This window comes from Haliotis rubra, unplaced genomic scaffold (assembly GCF_003918875.1).
Source record: "Haliotis rubra isolate DU_JTF1 unplaced genomic scaffold, ASM391887v1 Scf147, whole genome shotgun sequence".
Taxonomy (NCBI): Eukaryota; Metazoa; Mollusca; class Gastropoda; order Lepetellida; family Haliotidae; genus Haliotis; species Haliotis rubra.
This window is the reverse complement of record NW_025765414.1, coordinates 679,191-697,815: the sequence shown is the minus strand read 5'-3', so window position 1 is coordinate 697,815 and position 18,625 is coordinate 679,191. Positions and strand designations below refer to the sequence as shown.

The window sequence follows — 18,625 nt, the reverse complement described above, 5'->3', positions numbered from 1 at the left end:
TAGCGTCAGATCACTCGCGGGTGGTTGTGATCGATAATCCATCGTTGCCCATCTACACTATCAGGGGACCTTAGATCGATATTATCATCTTCCAGATCATCGGTACATATCCCCTCGACTGTCTCAGTTTGTTTGGAGCCTTGCCAACCGCGTTCAACCAGCCAACTGTCCCCCCACAGTTCATTGAACCGAACGGAGCTGGCTACAACAGCGTCACCGGGGGACGTTCATCATGAATCAACACTTCAGGTTTCGTCACCTAATCGCCAATCCAGATCACCACATCATTCCAGATCACCACAACGATCTAGATCACTTTCACGATCCAGATCACCATCACAAACCCAATCTAGATCACCGTACCAATCAGTTTCCAGTTTAGTGCATTAAATCGATCCGATCATCTTAGCGACCCAGGTCACCTATACGATATAGATCACCTTACAGAGCCATTGACCAATCTGTTTCACAGTACAGATCCACATCTCATGGCTGATCCTATTCAGATGGTCGAACCAGAGCTCCAATCAGAACCAGATCACCAACTAGAACTACAGCGACCCCGACTAGTTCTTCATATCATACCGGATCACCTAGCCATACTAGGGAATCCAGATCACTGGCTTACCAACATACTTCGGTACTTACCATGTTGAGATCTCGATACAGTTCCTCTGACCGACGTTCGGGTGATCATTGCTCTGATACCACTAATAGGCCTACAGTCGCTTAGGATGTTCCGCTTACACGCTCTGAGAATCCTTCGACTCACTCTAGGATCATCGCTGAGTCATGGGAACCTGATCTCAATCCCACTCCTACAGCGACTCCGGATCTTAATATGATGATCAGAGCCATAACCTCAGCCTGGAACCAAATACAGCCGTCTACTCCAGCCCATCCGGCTTCGGTAGCTCCTGGCTCTTCATCTGGTCCACCTCCTGAGATTGATCCAGTCCAAATAGCCATGCCTGCATCTCCCGCTCACTCTGAGTTATCTACCCCTGGGGGTAGCTTTGCAGCTGTTGAGACAGCTCAGGTACTCGTTTGGATTGTTGAGAAGCTCCAACTTCCCTTGAGTTCTTCAGCAGATGACACCTGGATCACTCTTATACTCTTAGGAACCGGGATTGGTCTACCATCACCCTACCACCTCGGCCTTGTATTCTGAAATTATCCAGTACACTAAATGATGGTTTCAACAGCCTGAAACGAATTAAGAACAGATTTCTGCTCTCAGATATAATCCTTCTACCTCTCATTTCAACGGCCTAACAAAAATCGCTACAGCCCCAACAGTTGATGAGGACATTGGAACCCTGTGTGGCAAACGAGCTGCTTTGCCCTACCTTATTGAGGACTGAGAGTTGGCTCACAAGGACTCAGCCGTGAGAAAGACATTGCCATCTATTAGTTGCGTGATTGCAGCAGTCGACACTGTCAACTCTGCTTTGGAGCATACCTACACTGATCAAGACGAGGGATGCATGACTTTAGCTCTGGACCAGTTCCAAATTATCCTGGATCAGTTGTCTCATTTTTTGGGCTACATTCTTGCTGTTCGCCGACGTGGACCCCTTAACATCTCTTCATGGGAGAAGCGATTTAAATCAGAACTGTTTCTCCAGCCATGGCTTACTGACTCCCTCTTCAATGGCAGCATCCAAGAAGTGTCTACTAAGGTTGATAAAGAAACCCACTTTCAGTCTCGATTGAACTGTTAAAGATACAGAAGTCACAGCTCCCAGGACTCATTAAAACAGTCTCGAACTGCACAGTTCACCCCTACCAATCCGGATTTACACAATCTGTTTCGTGGCGCATCCACTCAAGGCCGTGGCAGAGGAAATAGATCTGGCCGTGGTGGTTCCTCCCGCCGTCCCCCCAGGACCAACTCCAGGAAGCAGTGACGGCTTGAGACAATCGCACGACTGCAATCCACAATAGTTACGCTATTAGACGAACTCGCGATAGAGTTCCTAGGTCCATTGCCCATCACTCCAGGATTCTACTGCCCCATCTTTTTGGTTCCAAAGAAAAATTCCAACAAACTCCGGCTCATCTTCAATATGAAGTTGTTCAATGCCCGATTCCTGCTTCCACCGCCTCACTTCAGGATGGTGTCGATCAAACTATTATGCACCATCCTGAAGAAGGGAGACTTCCTCATCAGTCTAGATATTCAGGATGCTTATCTTCAAGTTCCAATACATCCAGAACACCCGGAACCTTTGCTTCTTGTTCAACGGGAATCACTACCAATGGAAAGTCCTACCATGTGGAATTTCCACGGCCCCGTGGCTTTTTACCCGTATTACCAAGCCTATTACAAGCTTTCTCCACTTTCAAGGGATCACCTTCGAAAGCTACAGGCTCAACCGGATCCGATCGTATTGCTTCGCCAAGTACAGTTCACCACCACGCTGCTCAGGCTGTTAGGGTGGCTGTTGAACATCACAAAATTGGAACTAATACCCACTCAGAGACTCCAATTCATCGGAGCACTGTTTGACACTCGTCAGGGGATGATGTTCGTCCCATTCCTCCAGCGCTGTCTCAGGCTAGAACCTTACGGCAGTGGCGTGAGCTACTGGGCCTTCTGACATCAGCTCAAGCCTTAACGTACAGAGGCCAGCTCCAACTTCGGCCGATACGGCGATTTCTATGCCCGTATCTACAGGCCGACAACCCCAAGGAACTGATTTGCCTTCCAGAACCGCTTCGACCAGTCCCTTCAGTGGTGGCTCGACGAACGGAATGTCTGCGCCAGAGTCTCTATGATGCCCTTTGCACCGACTCATCATTTATTCGTCGATGCATCCCTCATGTGCTGGGGAGCTCACTTCCTCGACCACCAAGTGGCCGGGCTGTGGTCATCTGACGAACGTGTACTTCATACGAGCTGGAATTCAAGGTGCTAATTCAAGCCATCTCACATTGGGCAACACAGCTTCAATCAACCAGTCTGTTAATCCAATCAGACAATTCGACAGTGGTTTGGTATATAAATCATCTAGGCTGAACTACTGCTTTTGGTCGCACCCTTCTGGCCAGCAAGAAGTTGGTTCGTCAACCTAAGAAGCCTGGCAGAGCCAAACCCAGTACCGCTTCCCAACCGGGACGACCTACTTCTTCACCCTCACTCGGAACTGTGCCACGGGTCACCTCAGACCTTCAATCTACACATTTGGCGCATCTTCAGAGATCTCTCATAGCTAAGGGCTACTCTCGCCGAGTGGCCACAGCTATCACTTTAGCGCATTATACTTCGACCTGTTCCTTGTACGACAACAAGTGGAAGAAGTTTGAAGACTATTGCAAGCTTAGGGGAATTGCATCTCCCACTTCCACCTCGGCTCAGGTCGTTGCCGAGTTTCTCCAGCATCTCTGCACTACTAAGAAACTCAAGGGTACTACGTTAGCTACCTACTTAGCTGCTATCAACTCGGTTTTGGCTACCACCACGGGCACGAAGATTTCCACTTTTCCCGAGTTGCAAAGTCTACTACGCTCCTATAGACTCTCTGACCAGTTCAGGAAGTTCAGACCTCCTGCCTGGGATCTGTCCGTCGTCCTTCGTCATATGATTTCTACAGACTGTGAACCTTTAGAAGACAAGGACTTCGAACAAGTGACATTCAAGACATTCTTCCTGGTAGCTTTGGCTGCCGCTGCTCGTATATCTGAACTGCATGCGCTTGATGTCAATCGGGTGCGGTTCGAGTGGAAGAAGCATGGCAAGTTTTCCTGGGTCTCCGCTGGGACTTCATTGCGAAAAACCAACTGAAAGGGCAACAGGACCGGATGTTTACCATTCCCCCGTTGTCCACCATTCTTGGGCCTGATGATATTGAAGACTTGACACTCTGCCCTGTTAGGGCTCTACCTGTTTACCTTGCTGCCTCCAAGGAACGTCGACAGCTACAGAAGCGCCTCTTCATACCCTTGTCGACCGCTTTAAGAACTGAGGTTTCCCAGACCACATTGGCCTTCTGCATGCATGCCACGATCCTGCGAGCCTACACCTTGCAGGGTTGCCTCCTCCAGCCACTTCCAATCCTCATGAGATTTGTGCACTAGCCTCAACCATGGCCCTCCAACTTCTCCTCGACCGCTATCATGGAAGGTTGTGCATGCGTAACAGGCCTCCCTTGTACATAGCTATCTACGGTTGTCATCAGTCCACACAGCTCCAAGACCAGCTGTTCGCACTGTCCAGACAGAAGGGTAATCTGCGGCCCGCTGTCCAACCGTGGGATAAGTGCAAGTCGTGAGATAGGATAAGTTTAAAAATTTAAAAATTTTAATATAAATTGTATATTTATATACTTACCCTATCTCACGCGATGGATGCCGGGCCCGGCCTCCCTCCCCACTACTCAGATTACAACGTTGGCTCCAAGATGAAAATGATCATTCAAGGGGCAATTAGTGGAGCATGCTGCAATCTTTATTAGGGACTAAGAAGCTAATTAAGGAGAGCAGCATGGAGTGCACAGGCAAATGGACAAGGAGGCCTATGGAAAAAAAGTTTACAGTCGTTCCACTAAAAGTCGAAGCGAGACAGAGGTGCAAGTCGTGAGATAGGATAAGTATATAAATATACAATTTATATTAAAATTTTCAATTATATTTTTATGTACAAAATTGCTGACCCCCTAACTCCCCTGAACAAAATGGGTGACCCCCCTCAAAAAACATCATGCATGCACACACGCTCTGTGTGTGTGTGTGGTGGGGGGGGGGTGATTTTTATGGAAGCGCATGTACAATGTGAATGACCCACACACCCCTAAATCGTATGTACAAAGTAAGCTGCCCCCGTCCCTCCTCAGGCTCGCTGACTTGGTTGACACATGTTATCACATACCAATTGGGTAGATTGATGCTCATGATGTTGTTCACTGGATCATCTGGTCCAGACTTGATTATTTACAGACGGCACCATTTAGTTGGAATATTGCCGAGTGCGGCATTAAACAACAGCCAAACCTCATACTTTAAGTCACTGATTTGCCAGATACAGACTAAATTGTTAACAGGGATTTGTGTGACTGCATTGCTAGGCAACATGCACTCACCCATGATACAACATTGGTGGCTGTGTCACATGTGATACAATGTTGCAACTCCTATTAAACTTCATCTGTTACCAAGGGGCGGTGGGGTAGCCCAGTGGTTAAAGCGTTCGCTCGTCACGCCGAAGACCCAGGTTCGATTCCCCACATGGGTACAATGTGTGAAGCCCATTACTGGTGTCCCCCGCTGTGATATTGCTGGAATGTTGCTAAAAGCGGTGTAAACCCATACTCACTCATTCACTCACCTGTGACCAAGTGACTCCTTATGTTAAGAATGTGTATTTTGTGTACAGGAGCGAGGTGTACAAAATCCACTTCCTCATGCTGGCTGTCGTCTTTGTGAAAAGTCTCTCCAGCGCCTTCCATGGGGTAGGTGTGCTCAACCTTTATATTTATAGAAATCTTTTCAGTGCAGACCTTTGAGGTGGAACCATTAAGGTTCATCTTTCTGAATATTGAAACACCTGTATCTGCTCTCCTACTTTCAGTAAAATGTTTTATCTTCTGAATCATACTAATTGCTTATCTCTACTCATTGTTGAAATTAAATGTTATTGTTGAAATTAAATGTTAATAGAATGGTTCAGATCAGTTCAATGGCACAAATATGAGAGAGTGTGTCAAGCACATTGGTCACATTGCTTCAGTGGACCAGTGTGCTACAGACCGCCTCCGTGGTGTAGTAGTTAGAGCGTCCGCCCGGAGAGCGGAAGGTCGCAGCTTCGATCCCCGACCGCGTCATACCTAAAGACGTTAAAATATGGTACTTGTTGGTCCCTTCCTGGCGCTCGGCATTAATGGGTACAACAAGGACTGGTCGGCTCGGAGTCAGTATAATGTGTCTGAGTGGGGTATTCATGCTTCACTGCGGCATGGTATCTCAGTGGGCTAGCACTATAAAACCAGCTTCAGTCTGGGCTAATACAAGCAGCCGCACATACACACGCATGCACGTTGTCATATGAGCGAAATATTCTCAAGCACGACGTTAAACCCAATTTCACCTCACCTCACCTCACCAGTGAGCTACAAAGGTGCATTGGCGTGAGATGTATTTCTGATCTTGGGAAACGCAACAAAGGACGTTTCCACTACCTTTCGGGAATGAGAACCATCAGGATAGGTATAAAACATCATATTCTCTCTAAAAACTGCTTTGTTTTTTATTCAGGTGAACAGCTGTTTCATTCAGTTGACTGGAATACATGAAGAAACCTGGGCCATCCTGTACTATATTGTGTATTTGTGAGTATACAGCCTCTCAGTCTTGTGTAGGGTCTCTGTTGCTGGAGAAGGGAAGGCCTTTACTTTAGCTCCCAAACTGTTTATATTTCGAGATCATACTTGTTTTGTCCCCTTAATGACAAGCATCAGGCAGTAGGACAAGGAGTAGTCATCTCAGAGTGAGTATGGGACAATTTTATTCTTCCACTCTCCTTTTTCCACGCCAGTGGTCTTGCGAATAGAGCATCTGGTCTTTATTCTCTCTAGGAGGGTGTCCTCCCATTTGTGAGAACTCCCAGTTGTGAGACACATTAATTAATGGTTGAGTGCACATTGGTGGTGTTTCCACATCCCTACAATGAAAGTGGGATCAGCCCAGTTGTTGTAGAGTACCCACAGGAGGCACTGTTCATTAATGAGTTGATTAACACAGAAGGCATTGTACGATAGATACAGAAATATTGAAAGAGATTACTAAAGATTGTATTCGGGTCCATAGTTGGAGATCTTGACACTTTTCATATTTTTAGCAGTTTGCCGACTGCATCAAGAAACTGCATGTGATCTTTCGTTGCGTCAGCGAGTTGTACTTTGAGTCTATGCAGTCGATTGTCTACCTCCCTATACACACCTAGGTTGAGGGGCGCCTCCTAGGTCGAGTTGCTACAGCTTGGTCTACTCTGCCTTCTCTATTTTTCCTCATCATGTCGTGATGGTTCCACATGGGCAAAGGAAAGCGGGCGTCGTGCCCCACATGGGTACAATGTGTGAAGCTTATTTCTGGTGTCTCCTGCCATGATATTGCTGGAATATTGCCCAAAACCATACTCACTCACTCACTATTCTCTCAAGAGTGCAGAGAGAGGGACAGCCAGGTGTGAGAGAAAGGATGGAGACGGCACAGCACATGAATCAATAACTTTGTCGGCACTTGTGCACATGCTTCTCTAACACCTGGCTGTCCCTTTCCCTGCACTCCTCCCTCGTAAAAAAAAGTGAACTGTGTCAATATTTTAATGATAGTTTGTTAAACAACTTTTCTTAATTTTAGGACATAAATTCTGCAAACAAATCACAGAGTTGGTCTGATGTTTTGATTATGATCAGCGTTTCATTGAGTATTATATGTTTATTAGTTTTCGAGTTAGATTGCAATTCATCGGTCCGCTTTTGAGACAAACGGACTATAATAGGAATGATAAGTCTTTATGGATGATCTACTTCTTTATTGTTCAATGGCGACGTTTCTGGAAAGATACTTGTACCGTTTTCAAGCTTGAAAACAATATAAGTATCTAAACATTGTACAATAAAGAAGTTGATCATCCATAAACATTTGTCATTCCTAACTCCTCATGATGATATTTCTTGTCATACACAGATTCCGGGGAGCATTGATGTTTGTAACAATCCTCCTGATTGGTGCAGGCTGGGCTTTCATCAAACACATGTTGAGTCACAAGGAGAAGAAACTCTTCCTTATTGTCCTTCCACTGCAGGTGAGGGGTTCCACACTCTTGTTCACATAGATCCATGGTTCGACCTGTGAAGGTCTGGGTTAGAATGAGCCTTCAGCAACCCATGCTTGTCATAAGAGGCGACTAACGGGATCGGGTGGTCAGGCTCGCTGGCTTGGTTGACACATCATTGGTTCCCAATTGCGTAGATCTATGCTCATGCTGTTGATCACTTGATTGTCTGGTCCAGACTTGATTATTTACAGACCGCCGCCACATAGCTGGAATATTGCTTAGTGCGGCGTAAAACTAAACTCACTCACTCACTCCATGGTTCATTGAACAGTTTTCTGATTAGTTGCCACCACTGCAGGTAAAACTAGCTCACTTAAACCTACCATTCAATGAAAAGTGATCCTATTCTGTATTAACCTTATATGACGAACTGAACAGTTTACAGTCTAGGAGCCACATCAGGTTAGAGGTTCTACTTTCTGGTTCACATAAACCCATGATTCACAGTGGTAATCACTCACTCACTCCACTCACTCCGCTCACTCACTCACTCACTCCACTCACTCACTCCACTCACATCACGCACTGTATTCAACTCACTCACTCACTCCACTCACTCACTCCACTCACTCACTCACTCCACTCACTCACTCCACTCACATCACGCACTGTATTAACTGTATGTCACTGTGTTTCTGGTTCACATAAACCCACGAGTCACAATGGTACTCACTCACTCACTCCACTCACATCATGCACTGTATTAACTGTATGTCACTGTGTTTCTGGTTCACATAAACCAGCGATTCACAATGGTACTCACTCACTCACTCACTCACTCACTCACTCACTCACTCACTCACTCACTCCTACTCACTCCACTCACATCACGCACTGTATTAACTGTATGTCACTGTGTTTCTGGTTCACATAAACCCATGATTCACAATGGTAATCACTCACTCACTCACTGCCCTCACATCACGCACTGTATTAACTGTTTGTCACTGTGTTTCTGGTTCACATAAACCCATGATTCACAATGGTACTCACTCACTCACTCCACTCACATCACGCACTGTATTAACTGTATGTCACTGTGTTTCTGGTTCACATAAACCCATGATTCACAATGGTAATCACTCACTCGCTCACTCACTCACTCACTGCCCTCACATCAGGCACTGTATTAACTGTGTGTCGTCGTGTTGCCAGGTGCTGGACCAGATAGCGTGGGTAATCGTCGAGGAGAGTGAAGAGGGCCAGGAGCTGTACACCACTTGGAAGGAAATCTTCATTCTCTTTGACCTTCTCTGTTGTGGAGCTATCCTCTTCCCCGTTGTCTGGTAGGTTCATTAAAGCTAACATCAGTTCTACTAATTTATAACATCATTCATTGGTTTCATTTGAAAAGAGGCTGATCTGAGTTAAGCTTTCTCTTGGCAGGACTGGTCATATTTTTTCCTTCATATTCTCTCTTAAAATGGCATTGATTAGTATGTAAAGTAGCTGCATAGAGTTCCAAAATATTTGTCACATAAGCATCGCCAATACTTCTGAGTTTGTGCCCTTCCTCCATTTTGGTCGACCTGTGAAAATCCGGGTTAGAACTGGTCTTCAGTAACCCATGCTTGTTGTAACAGGCGACTAATGGGATCGAGTGATCTGGCTCGCTGACTTGGTTGACATGTCATCGTATCTCATTGCCTACATCGATGCTCATGCTGTTGATCACTGGATTGTCTGGTCCAGACTCGATTATTTACAGACCGCCGCCATATAGCTGGAATATTGCTGAGTGCGATGTTAAACTACAACCAAACCAAAGCAACAAATCCATTTGGGTCAGATAATCTGTGAATCCTCTAGGTTGTCCTTATTATTAATGGTGGCCCAGTAATCAAGCAATTTGAAGCACAGAGTTGATTACCTTGGGTGTGCCAGCAACTAGTGGTGGTCCGATTAATTGAAATAATCGAAGATTGGTCGCAGTGGCTAAACGACCAAGCAATCGATCATGTTTTCTCATAATCGAACACAAACAATTCTGGAACACTTTTTGCATTAACAATATTTTTCACAAGGTTGGTTTAAACAGTTACATTTCATGAGCACTACAAGCTCGTTCCAAGTTATGATTGAATGAATACCCCACTCAGACACAGTATACTGACTCCGAGCCGACCAGTCCTTGTACCCATTAATGCCGAGCGCCAGGCAAAGACCAACAAGTACCATATTTCAACATCTTTTGGTATGACGCGGTAGGGGATCGAACCCGCGACCTTCCGCTCTCCGGGCGGACGCTCTAACCACTACACCACGGAGGCGGTCTATAAATACCAGTAATGATAACCAACACTAAAACTCTTCATAGCTTGTTGTCTGCTTCACTGTCTTCACTGTCTTTTCCAGGTCTATCCGGCATCTCCAGGAAGCTTCACGCACAGATGGCAAGGCAGCTATGAATCTCAACAAACTTAAACTATTTAGACAGTTTTATATACTGGTAAGTACTGAAATACTGGTCACTGTGGCCTAAAACCAGAGTCTCTCTTTAATGGCAGCTTGAGCCCAACTACACAAAGTGACAAAGCCTTACTTGGAGTGTTACATTAGCCAAGTGGAGATTTTTCATGCTTAGCCATTTAATTCTATATCCTTGAAGGACAATGGGTAATCTAGAAGTTTAAGAAAATCCATATGAGATGTACACAATGTCTTGCTACACGTTGCTGTAATATTGCTGATGTTGCATAAATAATTCAATCATTAGGTACGATGCATATCAACTATTCTTTGCATGATTCCCTTTGAAGTGAATGTTAGCCATGTTGCTGTTGATTTAGGAAACCCCGCAATCCGGGTGATTTGTGGTTTGGAATATCTCTATAAATGGGTCAGTGGGGTAGCCTAGTGGTTAAAGCATTCGCTCATCACGCTGAAGACCTGGGTTTGATTCCCCACATGTGTACAATGTGTGAAGCCCATTTCTGGTGTCCCCCCGCCGTGATATTGCTGGAATATTGCTAAAATCAGCATAAAACCAAACTCACTCACTCACTCACTCACTCTATATAAATGTACAAATTCAGACAGTTTCCCTGGAGTTGGTCTTATTAGATAACTATTGCTAAAGACATCCATACCCCAAGTTACACAGATGCACTGAGTTGTGTCCCTTACATGTACAGGATCCAGAAGGTTTTGAAACATGAGTCCAAGATTTCCCCTCAATGTGTTTCATATTTTGACAGCACAATGCACATACTCTGTTGGTGCTACCAAACTTGTAAACATTTACCCTTGTTTTGGGATTTCCTCCTTCAACAAGCTGACACCCTGTGATGAATGGTAAAGCTGAAATGCTGCTTCAAGTGACCTTTAGGCAATACCAATTTGCTCACTACTGGATACAGAAGACAATTTTGCTATCATCTAGCCCGCAAAGTCTGTCCTCATTGCAATGATGTTTATTTCCTATAACTGATTGACTAGTCAATATGGCTGAAATATTGCCAATGTGACTTTAAATTTTAACTCACTCACTCACTCACTATAACTGATTGACAATTTTTGTTTCTTTTTCAGATTGTGTGTTTCATCTATTTTACGAGAATAATAGTGTATTTGCTAAAGGTAAGTTTGCCTGTCACTGTCCCCCATCCCCTCTTTGTGTCATACCGACTCCTACGTATACTGAGGGGGGAAAAGTAAGGGAACAGCACTTCATCGCAGTGTTCCTTTATTCTCAAGTTTATTTTTGATTGTTTGTTGTTTAATGCCACGCTCAGCAATATTCTAGCTATGCGGTCTGTAACTAATCCAGTGATCAACATCATGAGCATTGAAACAGTGACAAATGTCAACCAGCGAACCTGACCACCCAATCCGTTAGTCGTCTTTTACAACAAGCATGGGTTGTTGAAGACTTATTCTAACCTGGATCTTCATGGGTGTAGTGCAAATCTTGTGAAGAAGCGTGCACTTTCATGTGTTCCTCTTTTTGTTTCCCTCAGTATATTTATCATCGGTTACTACAAGAATAGGGGCGGTGGGGTAGCCTAGTGGTTATAGGGTTCATTGTCATGCCGAAGACCCGGGGGTTCGATTCCGCACATGGGTACAATGTGTGAAGCCCATTTCTGTAATATTGCTAAAAGTGGCGTAAAACCAAACTCACTCCACTACTACAAGAATAAATTGTAAACTTGTTATACCTTTTTGCAGATCACTCTGCCTTTCAAGCTGGAATGGTTGACTGAACTGTTCAAGGAACTGGCCACGTTGATCTTCTTCGTGGTAACAGGGTACAAGTTCCGACCCGCCTCCGACAACCCCTACCTCCAGGTCCCTCAAGACAGTGACGATGAGATTGAGATGGAGGAGGTGTAAGTTGCCATGGTTATGCATTGTTGATGTCAGCTGTTAATAACAAAGCAAGCACAACGCCTTCTTCAAACACTAAGATTTGGACCGGAGGTTACACAACTGTCCTGAGTATGATATTCATGCTCAAATCTGGTTTCATGCTCAACTTGGAACTCGGCTCAAGTTGAGCATGAAATACCTGATCTCAAGTATGCTTTGGACCGTTCTCAATGCTGAGCTCGATGTCATCAATGGCACCTGACCTGCATCAGATTCAGCAAGCTTGGCGGAAAACCCTTGTTCAAAGTGTGAACCTGTTCGAACCCGCTTAAAAATTTAGAATCAATAATCTAGAGCCTCCAACACCAAATGTTAATTGGTTACAAGTCAAATAATGGAGCTGATTATCGGACATTTTTCACTCATTAATCACATTAACATTTGCTCATAACAATTATATCAAACAAAGCATATGGGTCCAAGGGTATTTATCCTTGGATAGAAATGTTATACCCTTGACAATCGAGGATGGAACTGAAAATTCATTCGTCATTTAGCTTGAATATTGCTGAGTGCAGCAGTGGCGGCACGTGGTCCTGTGTGTAGAGCTCAGGTCACAAATCAGTTGAAGTTAAGCAATGTTGAGCGTGGAGAGTCATTGGATGGGTGACCGTGTTTGGCAGCTTGACTTCTGAAAGTTTCTAAGACTTCAGTCCTGCCCCACAACAAAACATATGTGATGCATGTGTTCTCACCTTAGGCAAGTGAGTTTGTTTAAAATTGCCTCTGTTCACCCTGCAGAAAATGGGTACCCGGTGGGATAAGTCATATGACTATAACCTTATAGCTCCTAACAGGCAGCTTGGGTTATCCGGGGTAATAATGTTGTGCTGTTTGCGCGCTTTTAGCATGCCCCTTTGTGGTATGGAGTATTGCGCGACAAAAGTACCCTCATTATTATTATTATTATTATTATTGTAGCAATTAACAACAAACAAACAGACTATACTAGGTCCTGTACAACCGGTGTTGGTTGAAGGAGGTGACCAGTGTATCGGGCGTCCAGGTTTGCAGTATGTCCTTGTAAGCCGGTGCTGGTTGAAGGAGGTGACCGGTGTATGACCAGGTTTTCAGTAGGTCCTTGTAAGCGGTGCTGGTTGAAGGAGGTGACCGGTGTATCAGGCGTCCAGGTTCGCAGTATGTCCTTGTAAGACAATGGCATTGATTGTTGCTTGTAGTATTAAAAAACACTCTTTGTTGTAGGCTGACCCAGACGGGATTGACGGACAGTGTGGTGAAGGTGAACCAGAGATACGAGGAGAAGACGGAGAGTACAGAGCCTCTCATCAAACAGAGGGAAAGTAGCCACGAGTACGACTGAAGATAGAACAAAATAGGCGAATAAAGGCATGAGAGCACGACGAAGCATGGCCCAAACACAATTTTTAGATGTCATATTGAAAGAACCTGTCAACCAAGTCATCTACCTTTACTTCAGTCAGACTGTGGAAAATATTTTCTTGCTTCCCAGGTTCTGATGTTAGTTTTGTGAAAGTAATTGTTTCCAATGAGATTAAACTGTGTGTTTTAACATCATGTAAGGAAAGGTTGTCCAACCAACTATTTGTAAATCTGTTCACTTGTTTCACATACTGTCAACCTGAAATGTACATTGACGGACTGTGTTAGAATTAAGTGAGGTCCAACTCTTTCACTGAATCAATGAATAATTACAGTCCGTTTGAGTCAGAAACGGACCGATGAAATGCAAATTTTATCATTGTACAAAATTGCCACATAAATAGAAATAGTACACATGTTTATCATTTACTAATACCCAACAGCTTTCTTATTTTTGAAAATTTTCCGGACACCACCAAAAAAAGTTCTTTAAGGAACTATCATTAAAATTTTGACACAGTTCACTATTTGTTACGAGGGAGGAGTGCAGAGAAAGGGACAGCCAGGTGTTAGAGAAGCACGTGCACAAGTGCCCACCAAGTTATTGATTCATTAGCGTGTGCTGTGCCGTCTCCATCCTTTCTCGCACACCTGGCTGTCCCTTTCTCTACATGTGTACTATTTATATTTATGTGGCACTTTTGTACAATGATAAAATTTGCAATTCATCGGTCGGTTTCTGACTCAAACGGACTGTACATGATTATCATGTGTACAAATCTGCATTCTCTAATGAGAATAAACTGAGTCTCGTTCAACAAACAATTACAACGCTACGACCAGTGTGTGTTCAAGTATGGGAGTTGTTATCATCTTGGCTCTATGCTCGCTTCGTGGAACGTGACTCTTTACCCATTCACTACCGTACCATTTAGATCAAACAACGCAATAGAAATAAACTCCCAATGAAATTGTGCTGTACTTTGACGAATGAAACAAGCAACTAAATTACACAGGTTTCAAATGCAGGCTTAAATACAACCGAAACATCCTGTGAAAAAACAAACGCTGTACTACGCAAACATCCTGACTTAACTTTGCGATGTCTTCTAGTTCACCAGGCCGGGATTTTGTGTAGGAAAATTGAAACAAAGCGGCGTATGATGAATCATGTGGATTGGTTGTTGAACTTCAGCTCATCAGGGGCGATGGGGTAGCCTAGTGGTTAAAGCGTTCGCTTGTAACGCCGAAGACCCGGGTTGATTGCCCACATTGGTCCCATCTGTGAAGCCCATTTCTGGTGTACCCTGTCGTGGTTTTGCTGGAATATTGCTAAAAGCGGCGTAAAACCATAGTCAGTAGTGGTGTTCCGATTAATTGAAATAATCGAAGATTGGTCGCAGTGACCAAACGACCAAGCAATCGATCACATTTTCTCATAATCGAACATAAACGATTTTGGAACTACTGTTTTATTCTTTGAAAAACTTGACAATGGAACATATCTTAGAAGTTGTCAGGGCCTGAAAACATGTTTATTTCTTAGAAAACTCACTCCACTAACTGAAAAGTCATGACTGAATATTTCTCTAAGACTCAAGGAAGTTTATGTTCATGATATATTAGTTATCACTTTAATGTAGCAATTTGCAACATGTTATACTTTTCTGCAGTAACAACCTGGATAGGAAAATCTTAAAAATGACGCTAACCAATTTTTTTCGATGATTGTTCGTTGGAAATGAAGCAATCATCAATTGTGAGTTTTCAACCAATTCCCAACACTAATAGTCAGTCAGTCAATCAGCTCATGAGCAAGAGAACTACAGTGGAAGTTACCAGAGATATAACATTCAAATGTGAGGGTGATGAATGGTGGAATGTAGATAAAATACCCTGGATGATAGAAGATGGACATTGTAGAGACATGGTCCTACCTTTAATAGGGAGACTTTGATTTCCCTTGGGTCACTAGAAGAGGCAGTGCATGACAGGTTATATATCCTATTTGCATTGGGACGGTGGGATAGGCTAGTGGTTGAAGGGTTCGTTCATCACGCCAAAGACCCGGGTTCGATTCCCCACATGGGTACAATGTGTGAAGCCCATTTCATTTCTGGTGTCCCCCACCGTGATATTGCTGGAATACTGCTAAAGGTGGCATAAAACTAAACTAACTCCCTCACACACTCACTCTTACAAAACACATGTTTCAAGAAACCAAAATTGCCAAAAAAATTGTATTTGAAAAATAACCTCTTGAAGTGTTATCAGAAGGGAGAATGACAAAAAAGGAATGAAATAACATTGTTGACAACTCTTATTTATTCTGTAAGTATTTATTGTATCATTGCTATATTGCTGAAGTATTGCTGATGGGGTGTACAATTTTAGCTTGCTATCTAAAAATGTTTATGTTTGTTTTTATTTAGGTTTATTGCAAATTGGGCTGAAAGAATGAAAATATTTGAGATTTTTTCCACGTTCATGAACTGCCATGAGTGATGCAACATCAATCATTCGACCATACACTGTTTTACCTGATGTAACATGTTGTTAGGAAGTCAGTATCACTATGTGTTTGTGTATCATTTTATTAATTTGAAATGTTAAGTGGCTGTAAGTGAATGAGCTGAGGTGACAACAGGCTCTGTTTTTCATCTTTGTACATCTTGATGTAGGTTTGTACCAGTCTTCAACATGCAAGTATTGTCGAGAAAAGATATCAGTGTTGCATGTAATGTGTGTGATCAATTGCTTCAGTCTGCAATACAAAATATCCCCTATATATATTTCTACTATTGCAATATTAACTATATCAGTTAAAAATTAAGTTGCAGGGCTCTGTTACGATGTGATCATGGACTTTAGTACGAGTGTTAAGCTTTAGTTCAACTTCAGATTAATTGCAATGCGGAATCCCCAGTGTCTCAGAACCCAAGTTCGTGAGGGATATGTGAAATAAAGATCAATTCTGTTCTATCCGTCTTGAAAGGGTTCACTGTGTATATTTGATAAGAATTCTTTAACATGATGGTATTACGGTTTAGATAGGGGCAATTGGTTTGGAAAAAAAATCAATGTTTTTCAAAAGGAATCATTGTTTTGGTATTATGGTTTATATACGGACAAGTGGTTTAGATAAGTTATAGCCAAGTGTTTCTGTTCCCCATGGGTGTAATATGTCAGGCCTGTTTCTGACGCCCCTACATTTTTCCGTAATATAGCTAAATAAGATATTAAGCTCCACTTGCTAACTCCTTAATTATGAATATAGTGGTCTCTCTGTGTGTATGAGTATGTGATGTCAGTATGTCATGAGTTTGTTTGTATATTGTGTGATGCCTCACTCAGCAATATTCTATCTCTATCACGGCATTCTGTAAATAATCAACTCTTGACCAGACAATCCAGTGATTGTCATCACAGGCATTACTCTACTCAATTGCAATACGATGACATCAAGACCTGAGTTTGCTTCCCTACATGGGTACAATGTGTGAAGCCCATTTCTGGGGTCCCCTGCCGTGATATTGCTGGAATATTGCTAAAAGTTGCATAAAACTGAACTCACTCACTCACTCAACTGCTGCTGAAATCTGTTTCAACATAGCATTTACCAACTTGCATTATGACAAACTTCAGAGATGAGTGGAAGTTCCATGAAGTCCTTGAACAAAATCCCACATTTCAAAGACAAGAATGTTACATTTAATATATTTTTCTCATTTTGTCTCCTTTTGTTTCTTTTGTCCCCACCAGAAGCATGATGAGGACCATATTTTATTTTGTCTGAGTCTGGAAATTTGGAAAAACGCAAATCTTGGAATAACAGATTGTTGAATACCCTTGAACTTTTTAAATCAACATGCCTCCATGTGACCTTATTTTAATGCATTGGGTCAGGATGCCAGGACAGAATAGATCCCCATGCTGTTTATGATTATGAACATAAAGATTGGGTTTCCACTATGATGGCTGAGAATGTAAGAGTCGCACGTTGATTCTCAGACTGTGTTGCCTCTAGATCTGTCAGGACAAAAAACAATCATTTTATGTTTTCAACCTCAATCTCTCCTACCACATGAAACTGTGATATGAAGTGTTGTTTGAACTGGCATTTAGCAAGACTTACTCATCGGCGATACCAGTTCTGTTATTTACGACAAGTTCAGGGAACAAATACCATATTTCACTAGTCCTCAGTTCAGAGTGTTTGCTGATTGAATGAGACCGAAATGTTTGCTATGTTTACACATTTTTATCAGTTTAATTCAGTTTCAGTTTGTTGCGAAATGAAAGCCTTGAGTACTGGTTCAGAATTTAGGACTTCCATCATTTTATTTTACTTGCCCACATCACAAATGATTAATCTCAGGCCAGTGGACAAGCTCATTCACTATCTCGTCCCTACCCTTTGTTAGTTTGCCTCTCACTATATATGGAACAGATATTGCTGACTAAGCATCTTTCCTGTAATTAAAATGCTGACACAGCTGTATTTTATTCATGGAGAAGGTTATGGTGCAGGTGTTTGTATGCAATAGGTGCTCACTATATAGATTTCACCGACAATCGTGTACATGTGCAAATATTTATGGTTGTAAAGTCATTCCCTGTCATGTATGGGGTGTGTGTATTAATATATATTGTTGACTTTATCTCAATAATATCAGTATTAACCTCTGCTGTACTCACTCACTCACTCTGTGGTCAGTTCTTATGGGAGTGTATATAGTTGTGTTGTATCTATAGAATGTCAGTGGCTGATTGTTAAATGTTTTATTGCCTCATGTCCTTCTATAGAGGTTCTGTCCTTTTCTCACCATTTACTAAAAAAATGGTGGGCGGTGGGGTAGCCTAATGGTTAAAGCGTTGGCTCGTCACGCCGAAGACCCGGGTTCGAATCCCCACATGGGTACAATGTGTGAAGCCCATTTCTGGTGTCCCCCGCCGTGATGTTGCTGGAATATTGCTAAAAGCGGCGGCGTAAAACCAAACTCAGTGAGTCAGTCATGCTCCTCTCCAACATGAAAATGACCTGTGAAGATCCATGTTAGAACCCATACTTGTTGT

At 43.1% G+C, this 18,625-nt stretch overlaps 1 protein-coding gene across 2 annotated transcripts in view; it reads left to right on the top strand.

The window, feature by feature from the left end:
- Nucleotides 1-13,975, top strand: part of LOC124269744 (protein GPR107-like) — a 35,466-nt gene extending 21,491 nt beyond the window's left edge. For both annotated transcript variants that reach the window (XM_046704772.1, XM_046704771.1), the window contains exons 8-15: nucleotides 5,375-5,450; nucleotides 6,253-6,326; nucleotides 7,687-7,804; nucleotides 8,993-9,123; nucleotides 10,193-10,286; nucleotides 11,369-11,416; nucleotides 12,008-12,168; nucleotides 13,412-13,975. In XM_046704772.1, coding sequence (XP_046560728.1) covers nucleotides 5,375-5,450; nucleotides 6,253-6,326; nucleotides 7,687-7,804; nucleotides 8,993-9,123; nucleotides 10,193-10,286; nucleotides 11,369-11,416; nucleotides 12,008-12,168; nucleotides 13,412-13,529 — 820 coding nt within the window. In that variant the 3' untranslated portion in view covers nucleotides 13,530-13,975. The remainder of the gene's footprint in view (nucleotides 1-5,374; nucleotides 5,451-6,252; nucleotides 6,327-7,686; nucleotides 7,805-8,992; nucleotides 9,124-10,192; nucleotides 10,287-11,368; nucleotides 11,417-12,007; nucleotides 12,169-13,411) is intronic.
- Nucleotides 13,976-18,625: the final 4,650 nt, after the last annotated feature.